General features: G+C 38.1%; 1 protein-coding gene across 3 annotated transcripts in view; it reads left to right on the top strand.

The window, feature by feature from the left end:
* EXT2 (exostosin glycosyltransferase 2) overlaps positions 1 to 21,406 on the top strand; it is an 81,430-nt gene that overhangs the window by 42,572 nt on the left and 17,452 nt on the right. For all 3 annotated transcript variants that reach the window (XM_010580174.1, XM_010580172.1, XM_010580173.1), the window contains exons 9-10: positions 6,944 to 7,133; positions 19,125 to 19,291. In XM_010580174.1, coding sequence (XP_010578476.1) covers positions 6,944 to 7,133; positions 19,125 to 19,291 — 357 coding nt within the window. The remainder of the gene's footprint in view (positions 1 to 6,943; positions 7,134 to 19,124; positions 19,292 to 21,406) is intronic.

The raw sequence follows: 21,406 nt of genomic DNA, 5'->3' as shown, positions 1-21,406 counted from the left end.
AGACAGTCTTTTGCTGCAAGCATGGGAGTTTAATGCCTTTTGTATTTCTTGGCCCAGCCATTATCCATTAGGCAGGGGCAATCAGTTACGTTCAAGTAAGCCAGAAAATGACCACTTCTATGGTGTGCATTCTGATGGTTACCAGTTTGGGCTGGATTAGAACTAATGATCTGGGTTTGAGATGTGATCTGTTACCTTCAATTAAGTACTTCATTATGCTCTAATAGAGGTAAATTACTTTTTCACTTGTGCTTCTTTGTAGATTATTTAAATTCTCTTCTTACTTTGCCTTATACCTCGCTAACACATATGGGTTTCTGAAAAATGAGTAAGACAGGGTTTTTCTGAATTGCTTCAGTTGCTTTTGTTGAAATTCTTTCAAGCCTGTTTATAATGTAGACCTATAAAACATTAGAGGGTTTTTTTTTTGTCAGGGGCTGCTTTTGAGCTATGACCTCGGATGATACAGACCACAGTTTAAAAATCACTTGAGAATATCACTATGCCGAACAATAAACATATCAGATTTCATTTCTCCCAGCGAGGTGGAAAACAGCACCATCATTTGGTGTAAACTAAAATAGCCAAATTAACTTAGTGCAAAAAGTGCCATTCATTAAGCAAAGCCTAAGTAGGATGCTCATTTACAGAATACTTTGTGGGCTTCTGCCAATTACCAGGCAGTTGACACTCATTAAACAATTAAACTATTTCTAAGCTCTTTGCCTAGTATTTTACAGCCCTCAGTCTTCAGATAATGCCACTGTTATAACTATACTTCCATCCTAGTACCTTTCCTCATCTTCAAAGCATTAAGCAAATATTAACATACACTTTTTAATCTACCTGTAAATGAGATCAAGCTAGCACTTTTCTGGGCAATGCACGTCGTTGGTTTTTTTCCATTGAACAATATTAGGTTTCTCTTCCTGCTGTATTTCCAGCTACATTGTGTGATGGTGTGAATCAGCTGCATGAAATTTGGCTTTATTTACTATGTTAGAAGTTAGGTATTCTTTCTTGTACTACATAAATTTCGGTTTATTGATATGTTTTGCCAGTGTTGATATTATGGACAGGTTGAGTATACCACATGTATTCAGCTATAAATATTGATATTTTTGTGTGTGTGTGAAACATGATTTAACAGTTGGTTCTTTAACTTACCTGCCTAGAGATTAGGATTATTCTCTTACATGGTGGTAGATAACCTCACAGTTATCCTATGTTGTGTGGTTAGTATCTAGTGTGTAGGTTTATTTCCATTGTAAATGATAGCCTTTGAGGCATGAAAAACAAATTTTTGGATTTGGCTGACAGAATCAGAATATTTCACTTGAGTGACATTTTAGTTCTTAAGACTACACCTAACCATTTAATACTGTTGGGTTTTATTTTCTCTAAGGGCTTTTTGCTTTGTCTTTAGCTTAGAAGTAGACACCTAAACACACAAGTGAGAGACACGCTTTTAATATTAGCAGAGCTGGTTTTGAGATGCACCCAAATAAAAATTGTGTTGCTCAAAGGCAAGGGTCTCATCATTGTTGCTCTTACCTTGTTTGTTGCACTGCCTGGTGCCTCCTGTGGCTTCCTAACTGTGCAGCTTTATTGTATGTAGTGGGAGTCATTAAAAAAACCAAAACGAACGTTGTTGTTGCTTTGGGTTCCACTAGTCATCTTCTCAGTACTCCCTGTCTTTTCTGGCTTTGGGAGCATGAAAGGTATGTTAAGCTCCATTTTCCCAATTCAGATTGTCATACCCTGTTTTTTTTGGGTCAGGAGCTGCTATGTTGACTTACAGGGGAAAAAAAAACCCAACCAAACAAAAAACCACAGAAAAACTTGAATCCTTTTCCTGGTTCTCTTTCAAATCTGGTTCTCTTTCAAATTGTTTGAATATTCTCATTAGGGTTATAATGTTGTAATATTCTTGTAATATTCTTATTCTTATGAAAGAATGGCAAGAAAATTGATGGAGGGATTCCAAAAAGCATAAGTATTGTGGCAGCTGTAAATATGAACTCAGTTCTTGATGATTCCCTTCTTCTCACTGCAAATCTATTTCTTTGACACATTATTGAAATTAAGGAGTTGAAGAGATGAGCCTGAAGCTGAGTTTTTATATCAAAGAATGTGTTCAGCCAATAGTTTCTGTCAGAAGGGCTCAGACAGCTGATTAGATTTAAGGGGCTAAACAACAACAAAAAAAAAGATGCTGAATAACTTAGTGTTATAGTTATGTGATATATTTTGGCAATCAAAATTCATGATTCATGACGGTATCAGATTTCATCACTCAAGAAGGAATAGGTAGAAACTCCTGTGTGTCTTGTAGCTAAAATTTTTTTTGAGGACGGTTTATAATCTTCATCAAAACATGAAATGGTGGCCACTGCAACTTGGCTTGTGATTCTGCAGTGTGAGCACTATGGTTGGCTCTTGAGAATTGGAGAGGGTTAATTCCTTTGGTTTTGCCCTATGACCACTTGAGGATGGGAAGCACGATGAAATACTTTCTCAAAGTATTCAATAGAAACTTATCATGAATAATTGGAGCCAATAGAATAAATCAAGGCTTTTTTTTTTGGTCTGGTAATCCATAATTGAAACCACATTGAGGTTAGATTGATATTCAGAACAACCCAGCTGAAAAAGCCTTACCCACAGAGGCAGGGGATATATCTCTGTTTTCCTTAGATGTATAAAAGAACTGCTTAGCTACTGTTTAAGTTCAACGCACTGTTGTCCTTACCTCTGTGCTTTTAAAAGACAGTGAGTTGTTGTTGTTGTTCAAACTGTATGGTTTCACTAGTCTGTGGTTACAACAAGCCAGTCTAGCTGTTGAAACTAAAATACACAGGGAAGAAAGCTCACTCTCTTGTTTATGGGAGCAGTGAAATTTTATTCTTCTAAAGTGCTGTTGCTGAGTTTTCCCACTAAGCGATAGCTGGGAAGTTCTTGACTGTCTTCTGTAATTTGGGACATCTTACACAGCCTTGTTTTGCTAGAGACCATTCTGTGATGCAGTTTGTAATGTGTCTGCTGTGTCTTTCTTCAAGTCTCTTTCAGTGGTACTCAGTGTACACCCAAATAAGAAGTTTTGGGGTAGGACCCCGTCTTAGTTATGTCTAGTATTTCACCAATACCTTTGAGGCTCTGTAGCATTTATTATGATTGGCCAGTTCTCAGTCCAGTTGCGTTCATTGATGTCCTGAAGCTCCCACCTATCTCACTTCTGTATCCTGCTAAGGACAGTCTGTTTAAAACTTCTCTGCTGACTTGAACCTGAAGACTGTACATCGAGTCCGACCTTAAGCATCCCACATAATGAGAATTCAACTCCTTTCATACCTTGTCCTTAATGTATTAACTTCTAAATTAGAATAAAGTTTGTTTTAATGACCAAGAGGGAGGGCAATATTTGATGTATCTCTAGTAAAGGAAGGTGCCTTATTTGTAAGGCATTATTACACATGCACACTTGTGGAAAGCATGCACAGGACAGCTGCAGCAGTCTGAATCCTTCCCTGTATACATACCCATTCCTGAATTCTCCTCTCTCCCCTGCTTCAGTCTATTCCTAAGTTCTCGCTGTCATTTGGGTCCCACTACTTTGGATTTTCATGTGAACTGCAGAGAGCTGTCAGGCAGCTGAGACTGTGAGACTTAAATGACATGAGATTACTCTTAGGAAACTGGCATTTGAACTTGATCCTTTTTGCCCATAAAAATGATTCACAGCAAACAACCTATTAATCTTAGATTAATTATGCTGGCTCTTCTAATGATATTAGCTGGGAGGGCGAGAGTGAAGGGTTGTCTTAGCCATAGCTGAGTGTCAGCACTTTGTCAAAGAAAGGTGATGGATGATCAATCCACTGTTGCTGTTTGCTCTTCTCTCTGAGAGTGAAAGTTCCTGTGAATTTCCATCAAGAATGTTAATAAAAATGGGACAGGAGCAAATGTTCCTTCACCACTTGGTCTCTTGAGCAGTGACTGGGAGAACCCATCCCTATGTCATTATCCATTTCATGCTTTGCTGCCATAATGGAGATTTAATTAGGTTGCCGTTGAATTAATTGCCTGTATGGTTTGCTTTTCCCAAGCAGAAATCTGGAAGACTTTAGCAAATTATGGAGGCTTGAATTTGCCCGATTTCCTGCAGAAAGTGGGGTCAATAGGTCTCAGACTGTAGACACACTCTTCAGGCAGGCAGCAGGGGGTTGGCTCTTAATGGCACTTGAGAGATGCTTAATTGCCTTTTTGAAATGTTTTTCTCAAATGAGAGGCATGGTTCTCCCATCCATTAGTGTGTGTCTATGGGCTTTTCCCTCCCTCCATCATCCTTCAGTAGATGCATGAACAAAAACACCTCAAAAGTTGCCTTATTTTTCCTAAGTTATAACCAGCAGGGGAGAATTTTCATGCCTTTCTGAAAGTAATAAAAGTTGGAATTCAAGTAATGTACGTAAAACTTAGGTTTTTAAGAGAAAGCATGATAATTTTTTAGGCACATATGCATGTGCTCTCACACCTGCATCTGTTTTTTTTTCTGTAAGTACCTAAAATAGTCTTAGATGATAGAAAAGAAATAATCCTTTTCCAAGGATATAATAGCAAGTGATTTGTTAGGAAGTGCTGTGGCCAGAGAGAAAAAGTTGCTAGAAAAACTTCAAGTGAGAGCCATTAATTTAGTTGGCAATACTCACCCATAAGTAGTAACTACAGCATTGTCTGTAGATTACCAGTTATTTCTTCTCATAGGGCAGAAACATAAGATTTTCTTGGCACTCTGCTGAGTATGATGTTAAACCTCTGCTTCAAGTATTAATGAAAAGAGGTTTCTGAAAGTTGTTTTAAGAAGCCGCTCTTCATTACAAGGGTCATTTGGGTAATAGCAGTCTTGGGGTGGGGGTTGTGTGGAAATGAGTCTGTAAAGCTTTAATGAGATGGATTATGCTCTGGTAACATTTAGATTGTGATTTGCTGTAGGAATTACTGAAGCTGGAGCAAAATCAGAGGGCTGTCCCATCTGCCACCAGTTGTCTTGTAGAATTAGCAAAAGTATGTATAAAAGCTTTAATTTTAGAAAATGTAATAATCTGAAAGCAGATTTGTTTCTGCACGTATCAGTTGCTAAAGTAATGGATATATATTTTCTGAATTACTGAGCATAGTCCTCTGCTATCACACGTAGTCATGTCCCTTTCATGAACCAAAGTTCCATATTATATACTGCTACCATTTCTACATTATCCTATTACTCCTGTTGGGTAAAAACTAGAACTTGATGCTTTCCATTAGGAACCTCACAAACAGTTTATGTCGAGTGCTACTTGTACCAGACCTGATAAAGTGTGTGTAGCTGAAGATTAGTTCATCTTTCCAACTATTTCAGGAAGTCTACTAAAAGGTATTACTCCTACTGACAGATCCTTGCCTGGAACATACCCTTAGACCATCCTGGATAAAACAGTGTGCCAATGCTGTGCTTAACTTTAAGTGTCTCTTTTCTACCTCACATGTTTATCCCCTCTTCAGTGTTGATGTGTTCATAGAAGGAAATCATATTCACATCATATTTTTTTCTCCTTTACCAAAATGGTCAAAATGTTATGATGTCTTTTAGTAAACAGGCTCTCTATTCTCCTCATCCTTGAAGTTATTCTAGTTAGAGGTGTCTAACCACTAAATATGAGGAAGGTGATAGTTGGGTGTATAAAGTAACCCAAAGACTAAATAAGGAAACGGAAAATTGCAAAGTTTATTTCCTGCAAATATGAGCTGGTAACTGTGAGTCTGTAAAACTTGCTTTCCTCCTGACAGAAGCAGGTTTATGGTATGAGTTTAGCTGGAGATTCTCGCAGTATTTCTGTAAACTGCTGGCAGTTACTAACGTCTTATGAGTGTTCATAGTTTTTACAGGCTAGGATTCAAGACTTCCCTGAAAAACAGCATCACTCAGTTTGTGCTTTCCCAACTCTCCTTTTCACCTCGTCCCAAAAGGTCTTGTTTTTCCCTTTGCTTCTCTGTCCAACCCCTGCTTGGAACGTCAGCTGGAATGGAAAAGTTGAGACTGAAATGCTGGCGCTTTCAGTCCTGTCAAATGGTCCCTTCACTGCCTCCTCCCCCACGTTGTCAGCTCCAAAGGAGGTTGGCACGTTCAGTGAGAATTTGGTTGTCTGTCTTGTCTTTTACCAGCTGAGCTGGCTTCCTTGTGCTGACAGTGTATTGAAGTAAGACCTTTAAAGTCTTAAAAGGGATGCCCTAGTTAAAATTCATAAGGAGTAGGTAATGCTCTGAAATTCATCTTTGCATCTCATGCCTTTTTTTTTTTTTTTAATGCAATAGGAGGTTTTTTTCACCGTTGGATGAACGGGGTTTTGTGGAAGCTAGTACGTGATTCCTCTTAGTGCCTGCTTTTGCCTTTTTTGCTTGGGTACACGTTTTATGCCAGGTTTATGTTTTTGCTGCTTTGGGTTTGTTGTTGTTAACTCTTTTTCACTTCTGAAACTGTAGTGCTGATTAAGTTTCTTTTTGTTTATTGAGTCCTGACTATAAATACAAATGTCTTGAAATAGCAATTAGTAAATGAGAATTGAGTTGTGTTAGCTGGGTTCAAAATTCACTTTGGCCTCCCTTCTCCACAAAGCTACCTGCCTCTTCCACTTTATTTTTTACCTGAAACCCCTCTTGCTTGCAACAATACAACTAGACAAAAATGAAAATTGAATTAAGGAAGAGATTGGAATAAAAGTTTTGAGAAATTGCTGAAGTCCACTGTGGCCAGAATTGGAGAGTCAGCCTGCCTGATCTGAGCAAATTCAAAATCTGACAGCTAGGTCCTGGCTATGTGACTTACTCCCTACCATAATAATTACTTCCTACTGTGATAAGTCACTTTAATTGAATTGTTTTCCTGTTTTCTTGTTTTCCTTCACAGAAATGGAGCAGCGTGAGCAACCCACTCTTCCTTCCACTGATCCCACCTCAGTCCCAAGGTTTCACAGCCATAGTTCTGACCTATGACCGGGTGGAGAGCCTTTTCCGAGTCATCACAGAGGTGTCGAAAGTGCCTAGTCTATCCAAATTATTAGTTGTCTGGAACAACCAGAATAAGAATCCACCGGAAGGTAAGACCCCATGGTAGGTGTGGTGGAGGAGGGTGAAACTGGGGGTAGCATGCCTATTTGCACCTGTTACAGAATGACTTCTCTTCTACTTCATTAGTATGTCTTCGAAAAGTATTTCACGGTTACTTTCAAAATAATAAATTTGGATTTTTTTTTTTGTGGCAATATTTTTGAAAGTGAAATGAGAAAAGCCAAAGTAGATTAAAAGACAAAAGCATACCAGTGGTTGTGCTGCTAATCTTCTGAATCAAAGGTAACAGATGCAATAGTTACAGGAACATTTCTGTCCTTATCTTTATTTTGGGGAGTGGTAAGGAGAGACCCATCCTTGATTTGTCAATGCTTGGTTTTATTTCTCTGTAGACACTCTCTCATCGCAGTGAATACTACTTCTGCTAGACAGTTTTCTAGGGCAGATGTGGTTCAAAGCAGCAGAGTAGTTTGAATGCTTGGAGCTATAAAATAAGTGAATATTTTAGCTAATGAAATGAAAACTTGGGACATTTTGGGTGTCTGAAAAGGAGTTCCCATACTACCAGAATATCTTGTGAAAATGCTACAGCTAGCCCAGTAAGACAAGACATAAGTGCCTTTTTAAAAAATGTTTCTGTTTCCAACACTTATGATACTATGTTGCTTTTTATAGTCTTTATGAGTGAGTCTGGTGAAGTCTGCATGATACTTTAAATTTTTTGAATTCATGGTTATTGTAAAATGAGGGCACATTCACAGACCTTTTCCCAAATGATTTAAATGAGTACATTTTTGGAAGAAGATTTGGTTTCAAAAGTATATTAACGATTCCAGTGTGAACTCAGTGCTGTAAATCTCTGAACTAATTTGTTTAATTTTCAGTAGCTGAGGTGTGCTTTGCTGGCATGGCATCTGCTGGCCTGGCATGCTGCCGTACTGTATCCCCCTCGTGCCAGGACCTCAGTCTCAGGCTGCTCAGTCCTCACAGCTTGCTGCCTACATTTTCAAACCCAAGATCCTAATGCCATGTTTCTCTGTCTCCTTCCCTGTAATGCCACTGCATGAACCGTGGCTCCTCCGTCTCCCACCAGCTCCCTTTTTTTCCCAGCCCCGGGCTGTCTGCCTCCCAAGACCATGTTGCTCTTAGCCTTCTCCCAGGTCCTCAGCTAGAAGCATAGATCCTGACGTTGGTGAGTTCCTTTACGAAATCGTGGAGTAAATGGGGGAGCCAGGAGACATCATTGCCCCATGTAAAGGAAGGTGGTTAGGCTTGGCCTGTGGTAATGCTCTCCAGTGCCAGACAGCCACTCCAACGCTGCTCATTTTATTTCCATGCTTATTGCTTCCTAGGATGAGCTTCTTCCAAGTTCTGAATGCTAGTACTAAAATCTTGAGCAAGGTTCTGGGTAATTAAAGCTTCCTTTTCTCATTCTTGATTAAATACTGTAGATATAGTAGCTGTAAATGAGGTGGTTTGCTGTATTGTTGTGTGTATGAATCTCTCATTCTCATCTGAAAGTGTAGTGATTTTGTGGGACAAGAAATGTTGCCTTCTAGGAATACGTGTTCAAAAAACCACTATATTGTGGATTCTTCTGTCTTCTGTAGTGAATGAAGTGTGTGTTGTTAGGACTCCTTGCTTTGTAATTCTCTTTTCAGAGGCTTCAGCTGCTGCAGCTTGCCACTCTTCGAAGTTACCTATTCTGCATAGCAGCAAGATACAATGTAAAAATGAATACCTGGCCACTTGTCTCAATTTACCATCTTCTAACAGCTTCTCAGAGCCAAGCTATTGCTACCATTCACTTGGCTCATTTGCCATTTTGGCAACTTGCTCCTGTTGACAGCAGAGTAGCTTTACTGTTTGCTTTAAAAAGTGTTCTGTAATAATGCTGTGCTGAACGCCTCAAATGTAGTGGTTTATTAAAAGTTTTGCAGTCCTTTAGAGTGAAAAGTGTTGTGTGTAAATTGATGATAACTGAAATTTTTGTAGTAAGGAGTTTTTTTTCTAAAAGCAAAAATGCTTAGTGTTATATTCAGTTATATGAGCACTGAATGCAGGTGGATTTAACCCAAGTGGATTGTTTCCACATTTCGTTTGAATGAGTCTGAGATACAGGACAGTTGAAGCAAATAAATCATTAGAATGGTCTTTTTTGTTAAATCATTCTATTAATCTTGCATTTAGAAATTCTTGAAAATTAAAGTGTGTTTAATTTTTTCTGCCTCGATTACCACTAAGTCATAAACTAGTTTCAAAAAAAAAGAAAGAAAAAAAGCTTTTGCATGTAAAGCTTAAAATTGTGGATTTGAGAGCACAGCTGAAAGCATAGGCAGTTTTGCCCTTATATTAGCCTAAGCATTGCATTGAAGCAAATAACTGTTTGTTTGTAGTGTCCTTTGTCCCTTTATTGCTGTTATAACCATTGTAATCTCTTGGCCTATGGCTAGAGAGAGGTCAGTTTGATTAAATTAACTTGTTTTATTCCAGATCCATGCAGGGCATTCCACTTGGCTCTTCAGCCAGTCTCTCGTTCAGTCTGTCTATTAGTGATCCTAATCCTTGGACTTCAAAGCTTCTGCTGTTTATAGCCTGTTAAAGCCAGGAAGTTTCTGATGGATTAGAGCAAGGAATGAGTTTGAAGTTTGTAATGTGCACCACTGTCACTGATAAAGTCTAGTTTATTACCCTACAGTAGTATCTGCACTTTTATGGCTATTCACTTTTAATTGGTCATAGTAAAGCTGAGGTGCTTAACCTCGTAGAGCATCAAGTGCTGTATTTCCTGGCCCTTTCCATGTAAGGGACACATTTTGGTACAGAAGCAGCTCCTGGCTTTTGTTGTTGCAATCCTTTGTGTGTTTGTTTTGTTTTGCATGTGTAAGTGGGAGGGCTGGGTGAAGGACATCCAAGTTGTCTTCCTTAGTGAATGTGCAGTAAATTGAGAATTGAATTTAGGTCTCCTGAGATGTAGCTGGGATAGTGCCACACAAATGTGACATGTAGCTGCTCCTATCTTTCCTCTGTCAACACCAGAAAAATATTATAACTGAAAGTGTCATTGCTATCAAAGCAATATGTATTGGAAATAGAGGGAATCTGTCCCTCGGAATGGAAAGTTTTGAAGTACATGCAAATTCTAAAATTAACATTGTTTTTTGTTTGTTTGTTTTTTTAATGAATGCTTATATACTTGTAATAATGCCTTTACGTAATGAAACTCAGCAAACTCAGGACTTAAGAGGAAAACAGAATAAAAATTAAATATTGTGTTCTAAATGTTGTACAAAATCTAAGATGCTGCACCCCTCAACAAATGCAACACTCCATAAGATAAAAATCCTTTTTTGCTTGTCCTCAGCATTTAGTAAAGTTTGAGTGAAAAGATATATTTGTCAGCATGACCTGAAAATGAACTAACGGTGATATTTGTCAGACAAATGACGAGGCTGTATTGTGATCACTCTGCCATCAGTACTACTGAGCATCCCTCAGTGCAGGCAAGAGGCTGTAGCTGATCTCAGCTGCTGCACTGTGGAATGGTTACAGGTGTGGGAAGCGTGCAAGGTGTGTGGAAAACAAACTCCTTGCAAATCTAGGTCTGTCGGAGCAGACGCAGCTCTGATCTGACTCACAGATTTTTTGTCACATTGGCTGATACTAAATCAAGTAAGCGGCTAAGAGGGCTACGGATTAATTGAACACTTGACTGGAAAGTTTTCATGCAAATAACGTGCAAAAGTATAAAGTTGGAAAAAAAGTAGCTACATGTATATGGGCTAGAAATCAGTAGCAATTTAAAGACTGTTTTTCCCTTTGTCCTACGAGTTTGCAAGGACCACTCTCGTAACTTAAAATGTTTGAGAGCTGAATGTGCAAGTCTGAGCTCATCACTGCATTTCATTTAGAATCAGTGAAAAGAAACAAGCACCTCCATCTAGCCTGCATTAGGTATTTATTTTAGGGTAAACTAAATCATCCCTCCAGATGTACCCTTTTTTCCTCCACTGAGTATGAAGGAAACACAAGGTGACTAGTACAAGCTTAAATGACGGATCTTTATACACCTAACTGTCTGCTCTGAGTTCCTGCTTGTTTTGCCATACTGGTACCTGAACACAGTGAAGGACACACAGGCTGTCTCACGAGGTTCTTGAGAAATAAGCAAAAATTAAGGAGCACTAAAAACAATGTTTCAGTTATTGTTCTTGGGCAGATAGTTGTTGTAGCTGGGACACTGATGAGACACAATTTCTCCCTGCTGAATGGGAGCAACTCATTTCTTACTGTTCCTCAGTTTCCATGTCTGTAAAATGAATACAACAATATTGTCTTAGATAAAATGCTTTGAGACCTATAGTTTAAAACTGCTATGTAAGCAGCATTGTTCATGGCATTATTATTAGGTAGATGCCGAAATTTCTAATTAGAAAGTTAATGTCTACTTTGAAATCAAAGTAAAATATAAATATATTAAAATATAAATAATAAAGGAAACTGCTTTTTATAGGTTTAATTTAATCTGAGTACCTTCAAAACATGTATAAATATGTATGTGTCCTGACTATATAAGCAGTAGATTAACTGGTTATTCCCATTTTACAGCTTTAGAAACTGGGGTACTCAGAGGTGAAGTCTTCACCATCACTCAATGATTCAGCTTCAGGGCAAGGGATTGATTCAAGAAGGTCCTGTGCTTTGGCCTTTATTTTGCTTAGTTGAACATACTGCCTTCTCATACTTTCTATTTGAGAGGTATCATAGACATAGGTATGTGTAAAGGGGTAGAAGCTTTACTGTGTATTTTGAGGTCATTGCTGAATCTGTGCACCAAAGTAGGAACACTGTGCTTTGGGTGAGACTGGAAAGCAAAGGTCTAATCTTTTGGTTTTGAACTCAGAATATGAGCAGTGTCTTAGGAAAAAAAATACAACTGCAACAGATGAATCTGAGCAACACAGATGTCTTGGGCAAACATTTTGAAGTTCTCAGAGTGCTTATGATGGTAAAAATGTTGGCTCTTGTAGGTGAAATACAGAGAGAAAATACCACATGTGATGATGATTTTAATCTGGAACCTTGAAGCTTTATAGAAACACCTTGCTGATCTTAAGTGCTGTCTGGATTTAAGGGAGGTGATCTCTGCTCTGTGTCTTTGGCTGAGTTTTGCATATATTCTCAGCCATACAGAGTATGCTAGAAGCCTGTCAACCCAACAGTAATGTCAGCAGGCCCATGACTGCATGTATAACATTAGCAAAAAAATTAAAAGCTTTGAAATATTACAAGCAAAAAAACCGAGATTTTTTTTTTTTCTCGTTTACTTTGCATCTATTAAAATAAACATTGTGGTCCGAGTGCCTGCTGCTGGGAATATTTGTGTAGACAGGATGTTTTTTCATCTTCTCCATCAGCCAAATACTTTTGCCCTTTCATTTGTATTTGTCTAAATTGCTAGTTCTGAAATGCAAGAAGGTAGTCTGTGATAGAAATTTCCACCGACATTTCATCACATTTGTTTCAGACAATTGAAAAAAAACCATTTTGTCTACCACATAAATGGTATAAAAATGTATTAATGCATTACTGTTAGTAAATATGCAACAAGCTACAAATCGTGTGTGGTAGCTTGATTCCTTTTTAGGTTCAGTTTTATAAAAATGAAAAGTGTATTTTAAAGAATGTGTACTTTCTGTGTAGTTGTATTGGTAGTGGTTCCTGGAGCTAAGTTGCTGATAAACTTGGAATAAGATACAGACTATAAGGCTTATAGGTATTACTGCAATAATCATCTTTGTATTTCAATTTGATACTATTAATGGACAGCACTGATATAAAACACTGGGGATAAGGAACCTGAGTATCCTATGGATTACTGTATCTTAAAGTGTTAACTTTAAAAAAAAAGTAAAAAAAAAATCTTCAGTGGCAGTTTTTTTTGCATACCATGCCTTTAATAGTCAGCACTGGTAAGAATGTTTTTCTGAACTTCTCTTTAGGTTTTGAATTAATTTGGCTTCTTCACAAGAGACTTAATGCCATTTTCCTTGATTAGCTAGAGAACTAATTCATGATGGTTTTAGTCTTCCATGAATCATCTTACGAACATTTTGCAATGTTATTTCCCAAGGAAGTCTAGAAATCTAGCTCAACAAACCCAGCTTAGCAAAACTGGGCTCTAAATGTCCTAGAAACCCATGTTCTGTTATATATAAGAGGAATTCTGTGCATTACTGTAGACGAATATAAACATTGTAATGTAACTAGAAAGCACCTGTCTTGAACAGATAGTCCTAAGTTGAAGCAGTTGAAATGTCTGGACAGACTTCTTCAGTCAGCCATTACTGAAGGAATTCTGATAATAAATAGATGTAACATGCTTGATGATGTTGTTTCTGGCAGTTTTTTGGAACTTCAGATTCCAGCTAAGTTCTGCCATTCAGTCTCTGAGACTGAAAAAGTACTTGTTAGGCTTCCATCGTCCATGTTCAATTAGTTGAATTCATACAGACTACTATAGAACAATTAGAATGAGCATCAAATAAAAGATTTTTGTAAAAGATCAGGTATGAGAATTGAGCATGGTGTATAGGATTCTGTGCAACTGCAGGTACATACAGAGGAGCTTGTTTAGGGGCGTTTTCTGCCATTTTTTTGATCTTAGTCTACCTTGCACAACTTCTGGAAAGATTTTTCCTTTTTATAGTTCCAAGTGGGCTCCACAGAAGTTGTGGGAAGTCTGAGCTTAATATGAATCAATACTCTGGTGCCAGCTTATCGGTAGTCATGAGATATTCCTAGCTGTTGTTACTGAGGAAGTAAAACAGGAGAAGCACGTTTGTATGAGCATCTTTGTATGAGTCATCAAAATGCCATTATTTTAGTCAATAAGTGGATCTTATTTTCATTTTGATTTGTCATAGTGCTCTTAATACTGGCAAGCATTCAGCTCTTGCCATCAAGAGTGTACACTGCATTTCCAGCTCCTCCTCATTATCCTTACCTGCTGCTTCCAATTGCAAGTGCAACAAACCATCTGCATTCAAGTATCATGTGCTATTTTTGAACTTGATACTACTTAGAATGGGTGTCCCAAGAATATTGGTTAGCTCTGTACAGCAGCCATATTGATTCTCACTTTCCCTAGGCTGAATGTTGAAACTGGGAATGGATGATTAATAATTAGAGCAAGTCGTTTCCTATATAAATACACTTCTGTCTGCTGACTAGGTAGATAATAATGCATCTGCTGCTGAGGACCCCTTCAGATGCTATTAACTTCCCAGTTTCTCAGAAGCAAGGATACAGAGAGTGATGCTATTTAACAACATGACAGTGCCATTTCTCTTTGAAAAGAGATAATACACTCCATAGAAATATTACTCACTGTTATTTTTAATAATCCTCCTTTTATGTATGATGTAAGAGTTCATTTAGAGCTGAGAAACAGGGCTGGATTTCAGACTAAGAATTCATTTTTATACATAAGCATTTTGCAAGCTTATGTTACTTACGTTTTTGTTACAAACATCTGATGGCAAGCCTAGGGAGATGTGGAAAGTGAAGGGTTTTTTTGGTGTGAGAGGGTATTCCTTTAGGTTATAATGAAGTTGCCTCTCATGATTGTCCTCCCTTCTCTTCCTTATGTCTTTCATGTAATTCACTGGGAGTTGTAGCTGAGAAGCGCGTATTTAGAGGATGGGGTTTTTTGCTGTTCTTCTATATGTGAGTGTTTTAAATGGAAATGTAATTACAGCACTTTTTTGACCCTCCAGTTTGTGGAAGTCATCTTGAAATCATGCTTGAAAAATTTGCTGCGAGATGCGGACTTTCAGGACTTAATGGTGAGATTGTGGGCTGGCCAGGAATACAGCCATGTATGTGGTTGTTAGGGATTGTAAACCCATTAGAAGTGGAAGCTGCATTTGGCAAAGTTGAGAAACTGCTGATTTTGTGTTTAGAAGACCACATGCTGTTTTCTGTGGGCAGCTCCTGCAATCAGTGCATCAGTAGTCCTAGATAGCACAAAGTGCCAAGAATGCCCTGAGTCTTGTTGCCAAAGAGCAAGTGTAAGTGTTATTCAAACACTCTTCTCTCGTAATTATTTCAGTATGATGTGCAATAGGAGGTGCCCATCATTCTCTTCAGTCTCCATATATATGTGGACTTTTATACGCTCCAGAGAGCTTTACTTTCATATTTTACCTCTGTCTTCTGCTGCATCACAGAAAGTCCTCACTGGTTTTAAAAGAAGTAAGAATAATTCCCAGTCCAAGCATGCATTTTTACTTTTGTGTGCTTAAAGGTTCTCATGCCATCTTGTAAGACTTTATCTACCTTTGTCCTGGACTTCTTTTATCTTTGTCATACTCTGTTAAATGATGCAGTGCCCTCTTACTGTAAGAATAAAGCATGTGCTTTTACCTTGGTTATAATAAAGTCTACTAAACTGAGAATTTCCCCCATATATGTTTTGCTAGTGCTCAGGTTTCTCATAATTTCCCAAGCAGTATCTGAAATTTCAGAGCGTGGTGTTACAGAAGTGGCAGACCCCATCTCTGACTTCCCTTTACGCCACGTTTCTCCTATGTGCAAAAAAGAAAAGTACAAATACTCTTGTGGTCTTTTGAAATAAATATAGACAGTGTTAACCTTCCTGATGGATTCTAAAACTTTGACTTCTGAAGTAGCTGTTGTCTTTTTTTTTTTTTTTTTGACTATATATTTCATTTGGAGTTCCTGCAGCAGGGCTAATTTTGAATACTTGGATCTCTGAGTGGAGCCTGCTGTCCTTTGCAATAGTCATTTTTGCCCAGGCTGCCAAAGTGGTTACCCAGGTGTCATTGTGTCATGACATCTACCATGGGCTTCCATCTCTGCAGGTACAGCAGCCTTCAGTATCAGATCAGATTCTAGGCAGCAAGTAGTTTTATGCTTTATTTCATTTTGCGTGCTGCAGGGTAACTGGTACCCTAATGTCTTATTCAAAGTTTCTCCAAAATGCTGGTATTTTCTGTTCATGAATTTACGTCCAAATTCAGAAACTTTTGTATTATGTTTCTCAAAGCACAAATATTTTCCAGTAACATACCTCTTTTGAGAATTCGTCGTTCTGAGAGTTTCCAAGACCTTAGTAAATCATGTGGATTTAACAGGATTTGCTGACATATGAGATGCGTGCTGATTATAATTAGATTACACCTTCATTTTTCATACTTTTCATTACTTTTTCTTCTGTTACCATATTTTTGTGCAAGTGGCATGTCTGTTAGTAAGCTATCAAACAGTTGATTTTCCAAAGAGCTAGCTTAAAGCATCCATGCTTGCTTGCTTTTCTGAATTACTATTTTTCAATCCTAGTGACTTTTCAGTTTCAATTTTTGTTTCAGTGTATTCCTGCACTGAAATAAGATCTTTGTCGCAATTTGGTTGTCTTGTCTTTTTTTTTATGTGTAGCAGATGTGAAAGGAAGAAAAGCCGGAACAAAAGAGTACTTAACATGTATAAAATGTAAACTTTGTTAATATTTATAAATACAAATTTACAAATGCATACATACCTATGGCAATTCTGATTGCTACCGAAGCATTTGTGACAGTAGAGTATTTTCGGGGTCTAGCAGGCTGCTTAAAATTATTCAATACCAATGCTGGGATTATAACTGGATAATTATAGGCAATTAGCCTAAGGTCTTTAAGTAGCTTGCAAATGTTAAACAGTCTACAGTCTTTATGAGGCCGTTATATGTGTCTTTGAGGTATCTGTAACTGTCTTATAAATATGGATACTTCCATGTTGTAGGGTAAACCAGAAAGCAGTGAGTTGACTTGAGAGTACTAATTTGCAATGGACGGGTCCAGTTGTTCAATGTTACTGTCTCCTGAGGTTAGGATAACTAGTAAGATGAAAATTTGGAATTTTAGTGGTGTCCTACTGAAATCATTGTTTCAGATTATGGTTCAAGCAGGGGATTTCAAAGACCTTACAATGCTGAGAATAAAATGAGCTCATTGTACTATAATTGGAATCCGTGGCTTTTGAAGATTTTTGTTGTGGTCCCAAGGCACTTGCTGTATCTCCTCAGCTGCTGGCTGACTGTGACTTCCATTGGAGCCCATCAGTAACGTGGTTGAATCCTTCCAACTGGCTACTAATCAGTATCACAAGCCACTCAAGTGTGCACTGGTATTTGGGCTGATGCCTCTTGCCTTCTACTAGAAGGAAAAGAGGTGAGTAAAACTGGACAAGAACCTGCATAATGTCAAATACAGGCCATGGTCTACAAGACCACCCAGATAAAGGTGGATGTTACAGTCACTTTTTCAATCTCACAGGAAAAATCTCAGGGTAGGAGACTGAATACAAATTTTGCCAGTAAATACAACTGTGTATTTCTTCTCCTTTCTTTTGGCCACCCAAGCGTGCCAATCCTTCTTTCTAAAATACAGCTCCAAGAAAAACTGACTTTTGAAGACTTTTACTGCAGTTTGGAAAAACTGCTTTGTTTTCCTAGTGAAGTAGTGTTTGGACTCTGATGTCTTTAAGCAGTGTACAGCTCTGTGTTTTATTTGGGTGTTGTGTGAGCTGTTAAATCTGAGAGGCCCAGTGGCAATGAGGACGTGGACATTCGTTCCTGGGAGCAAGTTTTACTTGTACACGTTGGAATGAAGCCACTCCTCTCCTTCTCTGGTAGTAACTATCCTTCCTAGTGCAACAGACTGACAGTGGAAAGAAGGCAAAGCTGTCTTGGAAGCAGACCTGATTTTGGATTATTATGGAATTGGAAGTGTGTATGCATAATTGTTTCATGTTGTAACCCATTTATTTTTTGTGTTGTCTGTCATCCAACATTCTTCAGATCCTTCTGCTGAGAATACTTCCAGAATTTGATTATATATTGTTGTTTACAAACTAAAACCATTTTCTCAGGTTAGGATTTCTCTTATCTCACCCCTTACAGTGGCTTTTTTCATTGACACCTGTTTTACCTTCCTCTTTTCATTCTCAGAACACACAAGCAAGGATCTTATTTCCTTGAGCTATCTTCTGAATTTCTGTATTCGCATCCCATGTCCTAGTAGTTTACATTCAAGCTTCCTATTCTCATCCCGATGACAGTCAACAATCTCGCTGTTCATAGAGTTTGAGGCAGAAGGGGCAGTAAGATCGTCTGGGTTGACCTGTAAGTCATGAGTCACCACATTACCTTTCCTTTCAATCCGGTGACTTCTAACTGGAGTGCATCTTCTATAGTAATACCCAATCTTGTTGAAAGACAAGATGTACAGAATCAGCTGCTGTCCTTGTTAAATTCTTCCAGAGGTTAACCACTGTTACTGTTAAAAATGTCTGCCTTAGTCATACTTTGAATTTGCCTGGCTTCGGATTCTAGTCATTGTTTTTTGTTATGTCTTTCTCCAGTTGGTTGAAGATATGTGGCTTTTTTCTTCCTGTGTATGTAATTGTACATGTTACGATTTTCATTACAATTACATTACTGTCAACAGTGATTAACATTTTAGGTGTATCTAGATTTTTAATTGATACAATAAAATCTGTTTTTCTCAGCACTTGATAGAACTAACATTCTTTTCCAAATTCTTTAGGACCCTAGACTTGCAGTCAGTGATTGTATACTGTTGCTTCAAATTCTTTTAAAGCACTGCAGTTGAGTAAAATATCTTTTCTTGCTGTGGGTCCTAAACCAATACATAGTATCACTGACTCTTGTTACGCGATTATCACGGACTGCTGTTTTGGGCAAGCTATCCCCCTTATAGCTGTCTGTGAAGCTCTCCGTAGAGAGCAAAAGAGGGAAATGTAGCTGAACTTCTGTCTCTCACCTTCATATGCTTCTGTGTTTGCCTAACTGAAAGTCAGCTGTAAATTTGCCATTAAGAAGCTTTTGTTTAAGATGTGAAGGAAAAAAGAGTAAAGAGAAGCTAAGACAGATGTGCAGACTCATTCAGAAGTAAAGTATAATATTGAATTCCATTTCTTTTACTTTTTCTCTCTAGAGTCCCTCTGGCCAAAGATTCGTGTTCCCCTGAAAGTTGTTAGGACTGCAGAAAACAAACTTAGTAACCGTTTCTTCCCCTATGATGAGATTGAAACAGAAGCAGTGTTGGCTATTGATGATGATATCATTATGCTAACGTCAGATGAACTCCAGTTTGGTTATGAGGTAAGAGAATTGGTTTTTTCCTGTCTCTTAGGCTGTCCGCTCCAACATTGCATGTGTATATAAAGTAGAGGAAGCACTGCACAGTCTGCTGATTCAGATTGTTGCATCTCTCCTTACCGTAACAGTTCAATGCTGACTGAAATATTTTTACAGGTAGTCATTACTTTATGGAAAAAAATGCCAGCTAACAGAAAATTTTTGGTAACTGGCACAGTAATGCCACGAGACTCCAGAAAATGTTGTGTAATTGGTGTAATGGAAGCAGTCTGGAGACTGGATTGCATTCTTAACAGTTTCAGACGGTTTTCAGACAAATCAGAAGTGCTATCCAAGTTAACGTGTCTTGATGGACAAGACAAGTTTCAGAGATTAAGTGTTGGGAACAGAGGAGGCCTCTTGAGGACATGCCGAAGTAAGGTGGAGTGCAATGAAAAGAGGAACTGAAGAATGTCAGGGAGGGGACATATGTATCATAGGCTTGAAATGGCAAAGCTTCAACAGCTGGTGTTGTAATGAGGGTATCAACAAAAAGAAAGTTTGTCCAAATCAGTTACCCATGGCAGTACAAAGAGGTGACAGTCTTCATAGGCATTTGAGTTGTTTGTTAAAAAGTGCACTTACTTAAAGCAACACTTGTCTTCCTTCCAAAATTTTGGGCTGAATGAGTTAAACTTTGTCTTCCATTAGTATTTGAGTGTATGACACAGTCCATAATCTGATATTACTGTTACGTGTGTATTTAAGACAAACATGCTACATTTGTAAATAAATCGGAGACATCAGAAAATGTCATATCATATTTTAAGAAAGGTTTGAATCATGTAGTCATACCTGTCCCTGCAATATCAAGAGCAAAACAACACTGGGCTTCATACATGAGAGCTAGAACACGAAACTATTGCCTAAATTGAGTGAAATAATGAAAGCCACTTTTCTAAAGGGTAGAAAGCAGACTAAATGTGATAGTTGTCTCATTTTTAACAATCCCATGTGTAGTTGTTAACACCAGAAGATATTTTGTAAGAAATGTTGGAAGTATTTCTTTAATGTGAATACATATGTGGTAAAATACAGCTCTTTCTCCCTCTCAAGTGAAAGAGACTGTTAGCAAGTAACGAGCTTTGGACTCAAGAAATGACTTGTGGTAATATAGGTATGCTGATGTAATAACAAAGATGTTAAGTAGTGGAGACAGAGGTTTAATCTATCATGTGTGTCTCCAGAAAGGAAATACTTCCCTTGCCAGGTTAAGAGTAATGGGCTAGTACATGAAGTGTGAAAGATGGAATGAAGAGAAGACAACTAAAGGAAGGGGTTTTTTTGGCCACATATGCCTTCTCTATACTCCGTTGTCTACACTGAATGTTTTAAGCACTGCACTGCAACAGCAGAGCAATCAAGCGTTGGCAGTTCTGCAAGCTGACTTACTTTTGTCTGTGTTGGTGCTTGTAACTACTAGTTTTGAGGGTGAACTGACGGGATGAAAGATAACAAATCCATAATGTGCGTGCTGTGTAAATCCTGTCTCCATTTGCAGTTTGATTTTCATTTTCATCGAGCTGTCTCTAAGTAAATAAAAATAAGTCTTATAAAAACCTAAGTGACTGTATAAGTAGTTCCAAATGAATCTCTGCTACTGGCAAAGCAGTCTTGGAGGGCTTCGAAGCAGAGATTCAAACTGCAGCTGAGTTTCAGCTGTGTCAGCCAGAAGTTGTGAGAAGTAGAACTGCAGTGCTCGTGTGTCTGAAGTGTTAATTTAAACATCCTCAGTGGAGAATTATCTGTAACTTCACATATATTGAGTCTGGTCACTTAGGCAGGAAAGGGTTATCCTCATGAAAAAAAAATGGGGTAAAGAAAAGTTGATGTGAATTCCCCTGTAGTCAGTGTGATTAGGTGGCAGTTGGGACTTAAAACTGTTCACCCCAGGTCTAGCTGTTGGACTGTGCTGGCTAATTTATTGGTCTTCTGTGGACCATATTCATTGGTTGCAGGGACTATCTGAGTAACAGTCCTTATATTCAGTGTGTGAATGTAACTGTTTGGACATGAGATTGTTTAGTCTGGCAGACTAAAAACTATTGCTTTTGCAGTTTTTTGCATTTTATTATAAAT

The sequence above is a fragment of the Haliaeetus leucocephalus genome, unplaced genomic scaffold (assembly GCF_000737465.1).
Source record: "Haliaeetus leucocephalus isolate CR32 unplaced genomic scaffold, Haliaeetus_leucocephalus-4.0 Scaffold696, whole genome shotgun sequence".
Lineage (NCBI taxonomy): Eukaryota > Metazoa > Chordata > Aves > Accipitriformes > Accipitridae > Haliaeetus > Haliaeetus leucocephalus.
This window is presented reverse-complemented; position numbering and strand designations above follow the sequence as displayed.